This window comes from Phyllostomus hastatus, unplaced genomic scaffold (genome assembly GCF_019186645.2).
Source record: "Phyllostomus hastatus isolate PE091 unplaced genomic scaffold, TTU_PhHast_1.1 phas_contig_29, whole genome shotgun sequence".
Lineage (NCBI taxonomy): Eukaryota > Metazoa > Chordata > Mammalia > Chiroptera > Phyllostomidae > Phyllostomus > Phyllostomus hastatus.
Genome location: NW_025333835.1, coordinates 13,783,341 through 13,801,426, shown reverse-complemented (window position 1 = coordinate 13,801,426; position 18,086 = coordinate 13,783,341). Strand labels below are relative to the sequence as shown.

General features: G+C 35.7%; 1 protein-coding gene across 6 annotated transcripts in view; it reads right to left on the bottom strand.

Annotated features, from left to right (window-relative positions):
- Window positions 1–18,086, bottom strand: part of TDRD3 (tudor domain containing 3) — a 163,246-nt gene that overhangs the window by 105,608 nt on the left and 39,552 nt on the right. For all 6 annotated transcript variants that reach the window (XM_045839149.1, XM_045839148.1, XM_045839152.1 and 3 more), the window contains one exon: window positions 2,120–2,204. In XM_045839149.1, coding sequence (XP_045695105.1) covers window positions 2,120–2,204 — 85 coding nt within the window. Of the gene's footprint in view, window positions 1–2,119; window positions 2,205–18,086 lie in introns of those variants that run through there.

The following is an 18,086-nucleotide window of genomic DNA, read 5'->3' as shown; positions in this document are numbered from 1 at the left end:
GTGTGTCCCCAACAAGAGAAAGGGAACATAAGAAAGCTTGTGCATAGGTTATTATTCACATATGTAATAAGTTGTATTCATTAAGAGCCAGTAATCCATGTCTTTCTTAACTAGTGATCAACATTCAAAAGTTGAAAAATAATTCAACAGAAATACTATAAATCAGGGGTCTTTAACCTCGCTCCTCACTGTCCATGAACACCATGCCATTGCTGCCTGAGCTCCCCCTCCTGTCTTCCCAGGCCCTGACTCCAGTTCATGGAAAAACTGTCTTCCACGAAACTGGTCCCTGGTGGGATCCCCACAAGGGGTCCCCAAAAAGGTTGGGGACTGCTGGTATTAAGTGTCTAAGTTTTTTAAAGGTGATAAACTTGAAAAGTAAGTACATTATTTGCTGTTGACTTAATTTTGATTAAAAGTTTTTTTTCCTGTTATATGGTAACTTAGGTTGGAGTATTCAACTATATATTTCAGAGAAAATTATAAAGACTACTTAATAATGAAAACGATGGTCATCATCCACTTCTCATGTGTACAGGGCAAATACTTCATCTTGATCTGTTTTGTTTAAATTTCACACCCAATTATAAATAATTCATTGCTATTTACCTAAGTAAATAAACAAGAAAAATAAAGAAGAGCGGGATATTGTCACAAAACCCTTTATCATGTTTTGGATTTTTTAAAATAAACAAAAATAGAGTTCTTTACAATATCTTTGAAAATAGAATTCACTAACTTGAGTGCAAGTTGAAGAAAATAAAAGTGACTAGGGAGTATTTCCATTCGTAGTCATAGATAGCATACTTTCTAACTAATGCTTACTTAAAAGAAATTATAATCTTGTATTAAAAAGTTAGCTCAGAAATACACCAACAAAAAAAGACCTTGTTAGTCTTATTGATAAAATTCAAAGAAGCTGATAAATGAGATTTCAAAGCACACTGTAACTGTTTAAATTCATTTCATTATATAAGTATATATTTAAGTAATTTGAAAAGAAAGTTATATGCAGTTATATAAATATTTATTTATATTTTAAATGTTATCAGTGGCTGCCATTTCTGCTTTATGTTACATCTATTTTACAGTAATATGATGATTATGTCAGACAGTAATTCTCTTATGAACTTAATTATGTGTCATAACATCTAAGTTTGGCTGATAGATTGTTATTGTAAAGGCAACATGAAAATTCCCACTAATGTAACTACAAGATTATAAAAAGAATATTTGTGCCCTGGCCAGGTGGCTTAGTTGGTTGGGGACTCCTCACAGACACCAACAGGTTGCAGGTTCGATTCCTAATCAGTGCATATATCTAGGTTGCTGTTTCTATCTCCCACAGGGTCTATATGGGAAGCAACCAATAAATGCTTCTCTCTCACATCAATGTTCTCTCTCTCTTTCTCTCCCTTCCTCTCTCTAAAATCAGTAAATATATTCTTAAGTAATGATTAAAAAAAACAAGAAGAAAACACAATATTCGTTTACTTATATGTATATTTAAAATAATTTTTATAACTCTTCAAAAAAATCCAAAAGCCAATCCCAATAATGGAAATGATGTAGCTATTCAAATGGGTAGAGGGAGAAAGATTTGAAAGAAATATATATCAAAACATTAACAGTAATTATAAGTATCTTAAATTTTTTTATTTTCTGTTTTATGAAGTATTCTTTAATATGTTACTTTTATCAACAGAAAATATTATTTTCCAATCATAAATACAATTGTTAAAAAGCTATAACTTGAGTTCCTATGTTAATTTAGTGGCAATTTGTTTTAATAAATATTATCAGTTTTTACTGCTATTATACAGATAATGTAAATGCTATAAAATTATATAACTGATCACTGGGTTAAAAAAATAAGTTTTAATTACATGTTTCCCCTTTTCATTGGATGCCAGGTAACAGATATTAAAAGAAATATATATTTCTAATAATTTGCTGATATGAGATTAGCAATTTCAATAAACATCATTGTAAACTTAAAATGGACACTAAAAAATAAGTATTTATTATTCCATATTACTCATAAAATCCAGTTTATTCTATAAAACATTTTTCATGAATATAGCTTCCAGATTAAAAATGTTAATAAAATAAAACCTACATTGAGAGCAATCAGGATGATGTCATTTACATTGCGTTTGTCAGGAGAACTTGTGCAAGCTTCAACACCTTCATCTGAAAGATACCTGTTGAAATAAAATAAATGGCTTAATATTTTCTAAAATCAAAATTAACCAAAATTGTTTAAGTCAATATGCAATTTTGTTCTCTACTATGAAATGCTTCTACAAACACTAGGGAAAGCGTCCTGGATATTTCCTGATTACTTACTATATCTGATAGAACAGAATAGAAAGTGCACTATTTTTCCTCTTTTGTATCCTTAAAAGGATATTTTGTTAATACAATTAAAATATCAGTATACTTCTTAAGGACTGTATTAGCTACTCTTTACTGTTACGCAAGTATCTCTGACTTAAACATTTGGTAACACAGTAAACTCTTGGAGATTGAGATGCACTGTAAAAACAGAGCTAAAACAACATAATTTTAAACTTAGTCCAACAGAAATTTCCTCTGTGCTACTTTCTCACATTATCTTCTCAAGTCCCCTTTCTTAACCACAATGTTCCCCCAAATCCTTCAACTGACTGCAAGTAGCACAAAGATAGGCAACTCTTTACCTCATCCCTTTTATAATTCCTGTATCTTTTCAGTTTACTCATCATCTTATTGCCCTTTGTTCTTTTAAATAGTCCAAACTAACCATACATTTGTCACAGGCAATAATTAACTCAAGATTACTGAATCTGAGGGAGGGGGATCATCTCTAACCCATTCATTTATGCACAACACAACCATTTTGAAATTGTTTGACAAATTCTACAATTCAAGTTTCATCCCCCCAAAAGTTCATCTATAAAAATGCCCATTAGCACCTGACATGTTTTGTAATAAGTATCAACTCCTTTAACCAAAGGGCTAGTGCTAGCTTGCACTGCCACTGCCAGCATTCTCCCATTAGACAAACAGAGGAGTACCAGGCTGACTGCTAGCCCAAGCTCACTCCTGAGGGCCAGCAGTTCCACTGTCAACCCCCAACAGTGGTCAACCCCCAACATTAGACCGATTCTAAGATACTCATTAACTAAACCCTAATTGGAGACAGCAACCAAAGGGCTTGTGCCTTAGGAAACAGAATGAATGAGTTATCTAAAGTAAAAAGAGCAAGAGAAAAGAAATGTAAATTGAAGAGTGTAAAAGAATACCAGTAGATTAAAGTTGATAAGCCTATGAACAAAATCAAGGAAATAAAGTCAGGAAAGTATACATATAAATCAAAGACAGAATGTGTTTAACAAAATTAGATACTATTTAAAGTTTAAGACCACGGAAGGCTAAAGTATAATGATGAATGAAAGCAAGTGGGTTACAGAGAAAAAAACATATACAAGTGTTAAGTATGTAGATGAGTCTGTAAGAACAAATGAATGGGAGGCAGGTATGATACAACATAAAGGACCATGCAATACAAATGTTTGCAGTCAGCACAGATTGTAAAAACAAACTTTAATTCAAAATTGCTAAGTAAATTTCCTTATTATCCTGTTAATTGTTAATTTTACACTGTTCATAGCCATTGACTGTATCTTTCATTAATTATATATTCAGTTCTACAAATACTAATAAAGTCCTTTTTATGTGAAAAATATTATGATTCAGTAATAAATTAGTAAAATGATGAAAATGAAGCACCTGCCTTTAAGGAGTTCATAGTCTCATATACAGCATAACACAATACATAAACAACTATCATATAAAGCCAAAATAATTATGAACAAAATGTTAAAGCCCTGGCCAATTGGCTTAGATGGTTGGAGCGCCGTCCCATATACCAAAAAGGTCTCAGATTCAACCCCCACCCCCACCCCGCTCTCTCCCTCAAATCAATAAATATATTCTTGGGTGAGGATTTCAAAAAATGTTATAGGGGCTCAAAGTGGCTGTGAGTGGATGGGAAAGGCTTCATAAAAGGGAATGGTATGAACAAAAATATGGAAGTAAAAAAGTGTGCAGAACTTTCTAGAAGTAATAAGCTGGAACATTCTGACTGGGAAATGGGGGAGAAATGAGAGATAAGTATAGGTTGAGGATGATTTCAGAAATCGTCAGTATACAACAGAATATAAGTGATATATTAAATACTAATTGAGTTATTACAAAAATGCAACTTTCAAAATTCCTACACAGTGGGGAAATAACATAGAATCACTAACAAAATACTTCGCTTTCTAGAAAGGCAACTCTTTAGCATTAAAAAATTACAGGATGTCAGATGAACTGGAAGAGATCATTAAAATAATCAAAGTTCACCTCTTCTCTTTTATAGCTATATAAAAGGTCCAAAGTTGTTCATTAAACTTGCCCCAAAATACAAACTTAAGTGATACGAAGTAAAAACAAGAATGCCTTCTGACTCTCAGTTCAGTAGTTTTTTTATTACAACACACCACTTTTAAATTTATTTTTATTGTTGTTATTTTTTATTTTTTATTGCTTCCACTATTACAGATTCCCATTGCCCCACCCTCACCTCCCCTTCCCTCTGGCCATCCTCCCAGTTTTTATTTACAACACACCATTTTTATTTATCAATAACTAATGCTTCTCATAAACATAAGCCAACATCTGTACAAATCAGTTTCTCAATCAACTAGATACTCCACCAATACATACAAAAAAGCACAACTAGGCAACTTCACAGTAAGCACCTAAATATATTTTAAAAGAATAGGTATAAGCCCTGGCTGGCGTAGCTCAGTGGATTGAGCGTGGGCTGCAAACCAAAGTGTCGCAGGTTCGATTCCCAGTCAGAGTACATGCCTAGGTTGCAGGCCATGACCCCCAGCAACCGCATATTGATGTTTCTCTCTCTCTCTCTCTTTCTCCCTCCCTTCCTTCTCTAGAAATAAATAAATAAAATCTTTAAAAAAAAATAATTGGTATAGTTTCATAGTAAAAGATCAGGGAACTAATGCTAAAAATTAGAAATCCAAAAATTGTTATAACAATAAAAATACCAATCATTATAAGATATAAAAAAGGGAAAATCTAAAAATATTGTCAAGGCAGCATCCATAAGGGGGTAGAAGGAATTTTGACCCTCCATGTACCTCAGTCTCAATCTGCAAGTTTTACAAGTCTCCCTTACTCATCCTTCATGTTTTGAAAACTCAAAGGACTTGAGCATATAGCTCTACTCCATCAGCATCAAGAATCAGGAGAACCACTCACAGGTCTCCCACTAATACCAGTGACCCTTCTGTATCTACTGCACCATTTTCACAGAAGGACTGAATCTAAATTAACCATAACTTAGATTTACAAAAAAATCATTTTGTTTTTGTAAACATTTAAAACTCTAACATTATCAATGAGTAAAACAAGTGATAAAAGTAAGTCAAATGTCCAAATTGACTTCAAAATGCACACAGTAGCACAGTAACTGAAAGAACAAAACAACGCAACATTCACCAGCCTTAATGAGGTCACTGAGAAAGAAAGGAATGGAAACTGGAGCTGGCATGAGATCTGACCCCATGTGCCATCTTTGAACTTATAAAACTCAAGGGCATGGACCCTAAAGAAGAAACGAACCCCAGAGGGCTCTTGCTTACTAAAACAGCCAGTAAAGCACACTGGATTTTCCCTCTCTAGTGGAGAGTTCGAAAAATTAACATTATAAAACCACTCACTACCATTATGAACTAAAAATACATCAGAATACAATTTACTGACAAGCAGGACATAAAAGGGTTAAATTTCTGTATGATACAGAATAGATTAACATTTCTCACTAATTTTACCTTCAAATAATGGCGTTTAAAATCACAATTTAGTAAGTACTCAAGTTTTTCAAATACAATTTTAGAAAGTACTTCCTTTCTCATAGAAGTTAAAATTCTGTCTTACTCAAAATCACTAAATTTGTAATCCTAAGCAACTCTTTTTACTTCTGAAGTAAAAGCTTTGAAATTAATTATTATCCACCAATTCGGGGGAGAGGAGGTTTCCTATTACAGATAATGAATACATATTCCATAAGAGGGATCCCATAGCTGTTACAGAACAGAACAGGGGGGCCTGAGACAATATACTATTATTGAAAGAAGGCCCCAGGTCCGTTTTGTCCGCCGCCCTAGGAAAGACGTCTCTCAATGCCTGAGATTTGTGAAAAGGAAAGGAAATGTTTATTTAATGCTATACAAACTTCAAGTAATGACCTAATGTCTTTAACAAAAATCCTAAAGTCCCTTAAAGCACCCACAAACAGACACAGTCCTTCCTTCCTTCCCCCTTTGCCCAGTCCAGAGTACCGTATCTCAGGGAAGGAAAACGAAGTCCATGGCTCAGACAGTCCTCTGGTTCTTAGTTAGTCCTCTATCTCGACTGGGAGACCTCCCTGGGTTCCCGGCACCCTCGGCTGAGTCACCAGGATCTCTGCTAAAACCAGGTGGTGGTTCCCCTTCTAAAGCTGTGGGGGTCCCCACTCTGTCCAGGCCTCATGGTTCTCTCTCTCAGGGCTGCGGGAAGGGGAGAGTCCCCACTCTGCCAAAGCCGCGTGGTTCTCTCTCAGGGCTGTGCATGGCTCTCCTTCTCAAAGCAGCATGGTTCTCCCTCAATGGCTGAGGTCCTCCCTATTCTACTAAAGCCGCATGGTTCTCTTTCCTAAAGCAGCACGGTTCTCCTTCTCAGGGCTGCGCATGGTTCTCTCCTTCCTTATGGCCGCCAAGCCTGGGTTTTAAATCCCCGCGGCCAATCTTCCTCTGCAGCCTCATTTCCGACTCCTCCCACACTCGGCTTCACATGCCAGAATTCATATCCTTCCAGCTTTACTGGGCTGCCATCTTGAGTCTGGGCAGGTGTGGCCCCCATGTCCTGGAGCCAATCTTCTCTGAGCTCCCATGCAGGCGCTGTAGCTTGGGGGATCTGCCCCCAGTCACATCTTGGTGGGGAAGTTACTTCCATTCCCCTGGCTCAGAGATGATCACAGCTATTTAACATATCTAAGCAACCAGCCAAAGGCTATAGATATGTTAAATGACCACACCAGAGGGTAGCTGCAAGGCTGTTGTTATGCAAAACAGCTCTCAATGGCCTTGCTCCATTTGTCCCTTCCCCCAACCCACACCCTGGGTGGGGGGATGGAGACATCTTAAAATCTCCTGGACACCTTAAGTTCTGGACCCCATTTCAAATGCCCATTTGGGGTCCCCCCTCTTGGCTGCACCTTGTAACATAGCCTCAGTGCCACTACCACAACTCCTGTTTAGAAGTCACATGGGCATGTAAAGCAGACATGTCCAAACTATAGTTCAATAATCTCAACTGACACTAAACTGTGATAAAAACAAATTCTATCATTTGAATCTCATTTATTTGATCCAGATAGTGGATCATCATTACCACCTCTTACCATCATCAGTAAGAGAAAAGAGAGACAATTTTCCTTTTATCCACCCCTCTAAGAGCAGGTAAAATCCTGAGTCTTACATAATGAGGAGGATCCTCCTCATCTAATGAGAATCCTCATTAGATGAGCCACAAAGAGTTCGTGGCTCATCTAAAGGCAGCAGCCACAACTCAGCTCCAGTTGACTATAGGACAGGTAAAGCAGCTATTGTCAGATCTTTTTACTTTTTTTAGGTGTTGTTTGTTTGGGGGGTTTTTTTGTTCGTTTTGGGGGGGTGGTAAAGTGATGTACAAGCCTAGATGTGGCACACACACTTTGTACTTACTAATTATATTTGTTTATTAAATGTATCTGATTGTTTGCTCTGGTATATTTCCAAGTTGTGTTTGACACCAGGGTTGTGCTGTTGGGAACCACCCTGACTGGTATCAGAAGCTGAAACCCCCGCCTAGGCTAAGGCTAAGGCTAAGGGAATGCCCTTGGAACCGTAAGCCAGCAAGGAGACAAAAGCTTATCTTCCTGGCAGGAATGCTGCTTCTGCTGCTTTATTCATGACTGAACCCCAAAAAGCTTGGTCGGTTAGCCAAAGATGGGTAAGATTCCCCACGGGGAAAGCGACCTAAGACAGGCACGATCACTTTGGGAGGCCCCCCCAAAAGAAGGACTTGGGGGGGCTGCAGCAAAAGGGGATGATGGACCCTCGCTCCTGGGCTTTGACATAGCCTGAGTTCTCAGTGTCTGGGAAAAAAACCTCCTTGTCTCCCAGTTGCCTTAGTTCCCTTGCTCCACCTAAGCCTGAAACAATGACAGGGTGGTGCAGCTCGGTACTGAGAAGTGCGGATTCCCCGGGGTGATCAGGCCTAAGAAAGAACATGTAAACTACTGTGAAACCTTCTTTGTTTAGATGCTCTCAGTTGAATGAGAAGGGTCTTAGGAGGAAGTTATTTTGTTCCTCAATCTTACAGCTCTTTGACCCCCAACTCAATAGACCGGCAGAGTTCTTTGTTTTCTATGGTTCCTTACATCCCCCTAATGAGTACTGTACTTTACCTGAATTATTATGCAAAATGAGCCCAATAAAAGCAGGTATGGACGGTAAATCAGCGCGCTCCCCACTAGGGGGGTGGCCATTTCGTCCCTACTTCCCCACAGAAACTAGTCTGTCTCTGCATGTTTTTTCTCGCATGTTTTCGTCGAGCCATCCACAGCATTCTGTGGTCACTGCTGGCCGGTGACCCACGCGCAACATTGTGCCATTAAGTATCTCTCAAATGATATACTATTTGTAGCTGACCTTCTTTGCAAGCAAAAGAGGAAAAGAACTGTGTCTTCAGGTCACTCTATGATTCTTGGAGAGCAGAGAACATAATTGTACATGTAAAAAATGTTCTTACCAAAGTCATCTACATCAGACTAAAAGGTGCCGAATCATTTAGTTTGGTCTAAATATTTTATGAACTAGAAATATATAGATTTCACCCTTTTCTCAGACTTAAAGATATAAACAGATAAGAGAGAGAGATTGTTCTAATTGACTACAAACACTAAAAAGCAGGCACCAAAGTTTTATGCTCTTCCCACCTCCACCACCCAAGCATTGGTATCCATTCAAGTCTGCACTGAGATCTGAATCCCTCAAGTAATCAAAGACAGAAAAAGAAATCTATTAATGCATATACAAATTAGGCTGAAGACAACTAAGAATTCTTTAAAATGCCAAAGGGAAAAAAAAAGAGTGAAAACATTCTTCCCAAATGGATGCAATCAAAAAACGAAAGAGGTATCTGGACAACAACTGGTATGTGGTAATCCTAACGACATCTGAATAAAACACAAACCAAATGGTCTCCTGGTTTTGGGGTCTCTGATCTATACATGATTATTTGCACTACCTTGAGATTACTGGCCCACATATATTATCCAAATACCAACATGAGAATTAATAAATGAATTCCTCCTTAAATACAAAGAAAATAAAGATAACTAACTTTCAATTACCCAAATTGATATGTGGACAAGAGAGAACAAAACATAACAGATAATCAAAAAACTGCTTATATCAAAAGGTATCTTTAATCTTAGCAAATACAAAAGTTGACAACCTATTGCAAATTCCCAAGACATCAAAAAAAATTTTTAATTACCTGAATAATTCACTCTCCCTATCCTGTTCCCATCCCCACAGTATAAATGGACTGTAATAAACCTGCCCCCAAAATCAGTTTTGCTATTATTCTTACACCCAGGCACAGATACTGAAATAACTTGCTAATTTCCTCCTCTAGGGGAAAAGAAAGTGGCTTATAAATTTCTATTGATGAATACAATTTGGAGAAATACAGTATTAAGCTGTTTTAACAAGATTAGTAAGGTAACAACGCTACTAAGATGTGGACAAAAAATCCGCTTCTAATAACTTAGTACAGATGAAATCAATATATGCATTACAGTTTATAGATATATTAGAGGTCAAAGAAATCACCAAGAAGAATATAAATTGGTATACCAGCAGTAAGTTGAATGAATCCATTGAATTCCATGCCTACATCTCTATTAAGCACAGAAAATAGGAGGATCAGAATTCTACTAAAAGTAATTTAGGAGTGGGAGGACTATGACACACAAATGGCAAAATATGGAAAAAGACGTCTTTTATTTTATTTCCCTTAACAACTAAGCACCTCTCCTATCCGTACCATCTTCTTTCCTTCTTTAGGCAAAGTGGCCACCTACACAATACCAAAATGAATACCACAACCTTTATTCCAATAATTACAATAGAGATCTGAATAAACTCTAGCTTAAAATTTAATTTTCTCCATGACTTATATATGAATGAGTCATATGAATAAAACTATGTATTATTTAAAGTATCACTAAGTAAAACCGCATTTAGTGTCGATCTTAAACTGTTTTCAATAAATAATTTATTCAAAACTAAATTCTTCTAAAATGCATTATTCAGTTTTTATTTTTTATAATTCCTTTGCATGTACAAATGCATATTATTTTTGCTACTTAGCTAACCCGTATTAAATTTTCCCACACACATACTTACACACACCATAAAATTTATTTACATTTCTTCTACACTAAGTTTTCACATTATATTAAAAAAATAAGGAAACACCAAAGGCAAAGAAATCATGAAAATCTTACATTTTAGAAGCAAATGAATGTTTCACAAAATTAATATGCACAAAAACTAAAAGGATGAATATGCAAAAAAGTAAAAGAAGTTTTTACTTAGTATTACAGGAACATTATTTTTTCTAAATAAGCAGCTTCTAGAGATGTGAAGACTTATGAAATGCCTTGGTACATGTCATGATTAACACTCACAGTACTCAAACATCAACATTTCAGTGGCCAGTCAAAATCCTTTTGGCCTAACATTAATGATTGAAAGATGGACATTAGAAAAAGTACTACGGAAAACTCTTTGTAGTTATACAAAATTTAAAATATTTTAAGTGTTTAAATTCCAAAAAATTGAAACGTATATTTCTTTTGTTTAGTTAGCACTTCCTTTAAAATGCTGATTTATTAACCAATTCTAAAGGATGTACTACTTGAAAACACCACTAGATGACAACCTTGCTTCACAAGTAAAATATCATCACTGCTATTGGAAGCTAAGACTTCAAAGATGTACTAAACTAGCTTTAAAATAAAGGTTTCTGACATTTATTATTTGTTGTTGTTGTTGAGAAGTAGAGACAGCAAAGAAAATAAAATAGGGTACTATTTTAGTTTTAGTTTTAGAATTGGTTTTATAGCAAAAACCAATTCTAAAACTTTTAGAATTGGTTTTTGCTATAAAGACCACTCAGTGTTTAAAGAAACTCAGTAAGTATTCAAGACATATCTCCTCACAAGAAAAAAAGAATTGAAGTATATCAAAAGACAACTTTCTCTCCTATTTCTCCTATATTCATCCTTTGGAAATAGAGACTTATAAAAGTACATAAAACTTATTAGAGACTAATGTTTATTTGCAGTGAAATAGCTACAAAGAGTATTTTCAACATTATTCATTAGTTGTTTTCTCTGACGTCAACATAAATAAGCATGACAACTTACGATAATAACTGTAAGAAGATAGGTGGCAATAAATTACAACTTCTATTTATGATTCATTTTCAGATACTAAAAATTTTTTCTGACATAAACCAACCCATGGAGACATTCATTATCCCTAGAATATTTATTTGGTAAAAAAAATTGTAACCAAAGAGCAAATATTTATAAATTCCTTTGAAATTCCATAATTGAGATATTACAAAGTACAGTGGTAATGGGTACCTATCTATGTTATTATTCATTTTTGTAAGCCATACCTTCAGATAAACTTGAAAGTATAAAAGTATGAAGACCTAGATATTTTTACTTTCATTGGAGGTTATAATTTATGTCCTCGTCTAATTCAACATTTTCACAGCTTATTACAGAAGCAGAGCTGGGGTTATTTTTTAATAACTCAGACTGCAAAATGTAAGCTTATTTGGTATCTCGGTCATCTTTCCTGCATACAGCACAAAGGTGATGGCTGTAAAACCACACAGCAGGTGGAGAGGCTCACTCAGGCCTGATGCCCTTCACACTGACCACTGCAGCACAGCCCAGTACCTGCAGAGTCCATGCCAAAGGCTCGCAGGGTCAACCCCAGGGGACCCCATACTCAGTTAGAAGTTTACTTAAGAAATGCTATTTAAAACTGTAAATAGCATAGCAAAAATTAGAATGTATTTTTATAAATAACTTGAAGAGACTGTCATCTGATCAACACTCTTAAGAATAAATGAGATAGCTGAAGTACTTACTTATAACACATGTCTGGTAAAAAGTAGATGCTAAATAAATACTAGTTTTATTCCTTCTTACACATTGGTGTTTATTCTGCAAAATACTGTCAAAACATAATGATACTCAAAGATGTCTTCTAGGTTCTAAAAAGAAAGCAAAACAATGAAATTTGCTTCACGATAAAATGTATTTCCGTAAAGACTACAGCTAATAGTCGAAAGTGTGCATGCATCATTACAAAAAGACTGAACTGCTTATTTCTAACCCACTAATAATAATCACCTGAAATTCACTGAGAACTGAAGTAAATATTCCAACAAGATTTAAAAAATGTTATTATTTAATTCGGTCAAATTGTCCAATTTTATAATGATGGATGAATATACATAGTTTTTAACAATAAAAAAATAAATTATTCCATGAGGATACGCAACTGTTTCTGCCCCAAACAGAATTTCCAATAGAAAACACGTTGTCATCATTTTTGCCTAGTCTACCATTTATGTCAACATTTAAAATAATGTCAAGAAACAGCTGGTAGTAATAATTTTTCAATTCTGCAGCACAGAGAATTATAATTGCAACATTTAATTTTTAAATTAGACATTTTACATTTGATTCTAATTTAAACTAATGCTATTCATTCAAAACTTTAAAAAAGAAAACCTACTTCAATTATCATAGTCAATTATATAAATGCTTATTTGTTTCTAGTGTAATCATATATTGTACCATCTAATAATATAACAATTCTCCATAAATTAAAGAGAAGTGGTCTAAATGAGGTCTAAAAATCAAAAAGAGTAGTCATTTAAATATGGTACTAAATTAAATAAATATTAAAGAAATAAATAAATGTTTTGCCAAGAGTAAATAGTCTCATATATATCTTAGATAAAAAATATGAATACTTCTAATTTTCATTTCTTTAAAATGCATCTTAAATACAAAATGCTTGGAATTAATTACATTTTTGAAACTGAAATGCTCTAAATAAATTTTAAGGTTTTAATTTTTTTAGCTTAGAACACCTAATTTAAACATATACCCATACTGCTACCAGTGGACTGTCAGAGCCCAGGATGTCTCCACCCATTGGCCAGATGGTGGTAGGAGGAGGCTCTTAAACTGAGCTGTTGAGAAGCCCTTCTCCCTTAACCCCTCCAGTAGAAGACTGGGCTAGGACTAGGGGAAGGAAGGTACATGACCTACATAGGTCAAAATGGCACAGGGAGAGCTGCTGGACTTAAAAGGCCTGTCTGTCGGTCTAGCCTGAGGAAAGAAGGGATTGGTTGGGAGGTGGACCCACCCAAAGTGCATGAACATCTGGAAGACTGATTTGTCATTTTGAGAAAGCACCTGGTCTGTCCTGAAGAAACCAAGAAATGCTCTCTTGCTCTGTGTTCTGTCTCAGGGCCTGCACTCGAAAGGTGTTTCACCCATTCTCTCCACCGGCCATGTGGCCTTATAAGCCACATGGCCCTTGGCCTCCAGGAAGGAGTGTCTCTGTCTCTCTCTCTGTCTCTCTCCCCGCCCCTACCCTCCTGCTCTCCCTACTCTTGCCCACCTGCAGCTGTCTCCTGGTAGTGCATGACCATGCAGCCTTAGCAGCCACACTCCCAGAGCCTTTAGGAAGGGGCCTGAAATGGGCAGCAGCTAGAAACAAGCTAAGCTATCTGGATGACTTAACAGTGGCCTGCTGGCTCCAAAGAATGATACTTTAAAATGAAGCAGGAGCTCTGGGCACTAGCTTTTGTTTCGGTCTTGCTGAGGACAGTTGGGCTGTGTCTGGGTTTTGCAGAAGAGATGAGCTTTGAGACAGGGAATCTGCCATTCTCCCAGACTGCGGTATCTGAATAAAACCTCTTTCCTTTTTCACCACCAACTACCTCAGGAGTTTGGCTTTCATGGCAGCAGGCAGACAAACCCCCTTTGTTTGGTAAAGATACCTCTCTGTAGCGGTACTCAAATGTCATAATCTCTGGAACCTGTGAATGTTACTTTATTTGGAAAAATGGTCTTAACATACTAAATTAAGTTAAGAATCCAGCTAGGCCCTAAATCCAGTAACAAGTGTCCTTATAAGAGAGAGGCACACAGAGATAGTCCATGTAAAGATGAAGGCAGATATTAGGAAGGAAGATCTCAAACCAAGGAATGCCAGAAACCGCCAGAAGCTGTAAGAGGCAAGCGACTGATTCTCCCTTGGCCCTTCTGGCGGAAGCACAACTCTGCACAACCTTCACCTCAGACCTCTGGCCTCCAGAACTGAGAGAGCACATTTCTGTTGTTTTAAGCCACTCAGTTTGTGGTAATTTGTGACAGCAGCCACAGAAAATAAACATACCTATTATGAATTTAAGTAATTATTTATAAAGTACTGATTCATTTCAATAAAAAACAATTTTTGAAGGTCATGTTTGATTAGAATCTACAAACAAGAATACTTTCTATTAAATTTAAATGCCTTGATTCATTAACTCTTCCTGAATGAATCCTCCCAGTGAATTTGTTTGGTGTGTTTAGGCTATAAATAATAAAACACAAACTGTTCAGATGTATAATTAAAATTTGATAGTGGTCCTTCCCCAATTCTTCTTCCAAAAAATAACAGTAGTAGCAATCTTAGGTATACCCTTGTAATATATACATACACATAGGTAGGAGAGGAATTTGGAAGGAAATATATTTATAAAAATAGACTCATTTTATACATAAGTATTTAGGGATAAAAGAGTCATGATATAAGCAAGTTATTCTCAAATGGTTCAGAAAAAAATTGCAACTGTACAGAGAGAGAACAAAAAGGGACAGGGAGGAAAAAAGGGTAAGAATAAAAGGGCAAATCTGGTAAAATGTTAACAATTGGTGAATTAAGATGAAAGGTATATACAGAAGTTCTTTGTACTATTCTTGCAATTTTCTTTAAGTTTGAAATTATTTCAGAATGTTACAAAAAAGTAAAAAATACTCATTTTATACAAAATATTGTGCACCATATGTTTTCATTTAAGAATACGTCATGGCCAACTTCTATGTAAAATATATATACCAGGTGGGGCAAAAGTAGATTTATAGTTGTTTCTATGGAAAATATAATAATTAATAAAATAATACAAGAATAAACTGTTTCATGTAATCACAATGTAACCTACTTTTATGCCACCCTGTATATGTTAGAATGGGGAAAAAGAACTTTAAACTCTAAAGTTATAAATTACTTTGTGCTTTTGGATAATTTAAATGTTTTAATGAAATGATTATTTTAAAGTAATGTCTTATTTTAAGAAATTTTAATTGATAAACAAATATCCCTAAAGAGCTTTACAATTAACAAAACACTTTCAATAACTAATTAAGATTACAGATAAATGGCACCATCCTTTCCTACCCTGAGTCATGTGTTGAAGTTTACTTATCTGACTCCTATAATTTCCATACCTATTAGGTGTGTGTGTATGTTATTATCCCCATTTAAAAAGACAGGAATAAATATGCGATCTCTAAGATATCAGTTCTAAGTATGATGAAGACCCTAATGGATACATTACAACACCCTTAAACCGTCCATCCCACCCCCTGCTTCAGAAAATAACTAAACCTCAGGACAAAATGCAAAAAGCCACTAAAGCTACTGGAGAATGAGCAGAACACACTGGTGGGGAATACATGCTCTCTCAGGTAAGACAGAGAGCTACAAATAACTTCTGGTCCCTGGGGCTTTTTGCCTAGGAAAAAGTACAGTCCAAATGGTGGACATAGCAGCAAGTTACAGAAGGATATAGCCACAATCTTTCTGATTTGTGGAAAAGGGAAGTGGAGAAACCAGCAGCTCTTAAGTGCATGGGGGAATCCTATAAAGAAAGGACCCTCAAAGAGGATCCCTGAACTGTCTACACACAAGGTATATGTCTGGGTTGGTTCATTCCCAGGTCAGAGTTGTGTGCAAGAGGCAATCAAGTGCTACTTCTCTCTCTCTCTTTGGTGTTTCTCTCCCTCTTTTTCTCCCTCTCTTGCCCTCTCTTTCAAAATAAACACAATCTTAAAAAAATATAATGTACTACTTCATATAAAATGTACTATTTCATGTAAAATAAATCTTTCTCTTCTGTGTTTATCCCATGCTGTCAATTCTATTTTGTTTTATTTTCTTAAAGATTTTATTTATTTACTTTTAGACAGAGGGGAAGGGAGGGAGAAAGAGAGGGAGAGAAACATCAATGTGTGGTTGCCTCTTTCACTCCCCCTACTTGGGGACCTGGCCTGCAACCCAGGCATGTGCCCTGACTGGGAATCAAATCAGCAACCCTTTGGTTCGCAGGCCTGCACTCAATCCACTGAGCTACATCAGTCAGGGCTGTGCAGGTGGTTTTAAATAAGGACTCAAACCTTCTTACTTTATCTTTATTTGAAGTGTCAAAAAATCTGACACTTCATTGCCAATGGATGTAGATACAATATACAGATATAGATTCTAGTGTTTGTAACAGCAATCATGTATCAATTAGGTTACAAAAATTTGGCCTTTCACAGGGCAAAAATATAAACAAAAAAATTTCTTTAAGTCTCCTTAAAGGTAATTAGGTCTCATGAATTTTTTTCTCCTCCTTTCAGCAAAATTGTATTTCGGAAATTATTTGACACAAGATAATGCAAAGTTGGAAGTTCAGACCCACCTTTAAGAAATCAAAGGCCCAGTGAACTGGAAGACATGAAAATAAGAAGCTAGAATGAAAAGATGCAAAACTATTCTAATGTACCCTGAGTAAATAAGGCAAAGTAGGCAATTAAGTCTGCAGAGAAAGACCAGAGCAGACCCTTAAGAGGAAATGGTATGATGGGCTGAGGATTGAAAGAACACAACCCTGCAACTAGGACACCAACGTAAAATCCTGTTTTCCTTCTTACTGGCAACGGAACTATCAGTCATTTCTGTGAATGACAAACCTTGCAAGATTATAAAAAGCTCAGAGCTGTGAAATATGTATGCAAGTTGTAGTAGTCAAAGGCATATTCTATGTCCAAACTGTAGCATCAGTAATATATTCTATAACTGCAATGTTAAGCTGGTATATAGAATTATAAAGTCTGTAAAAGTAAGAAAGGTATCATTTATCAATTTTATACCTTTCTCAACTGGAAGTTTTCCTCTTTGACACTTACAGAATTTCTTATAACTTTTGCCTTACTAAAGGAATAGCTCACTTATTAATACAAGTCTAAGGCACATGATTATTATTTTACAAATTTTAGCAGATTTCCATTTGCCAAAACAACCAATCTCAAGACCAAGTAAGCTTGACCATATATCATATTGCTCTTTAAGAAAGTTACAAGACAAGCTAAAATAAGACAAGAAGAATGCTCTAAGGAGTCCTACAATAAACAATGTGTTTTCTATTTTTTAAAATAGAGTTGATTAGACAAGGGATCCAGCCTACTTTCCCACTTAATACACACAGAATATATTTCATATTAATATTTTAGTATTTGAGAATTTAACACTATTTTTAAGTAGTCTAAAAAGCCTCAAAAGAGTGATGTTAAATTTTACTAAATCACAAATTTGAAAAACATCTGCTGAATGGCTACTTTGTGTGAGTGAGTCACAGAAGAGCTTATCCAACACCAGATATTCAAATCCCAATGCAGTTTTTCAGTACTCCACTGTAGCCTTCACAAAGGAGTCAAGCCATATCCTTCACCAATATCAGATTTCTAATCCAGTGATTTTCAACCTTTTCATCTCATGGCACACATAAACTAATTACTAAAATTCTGTGGCACA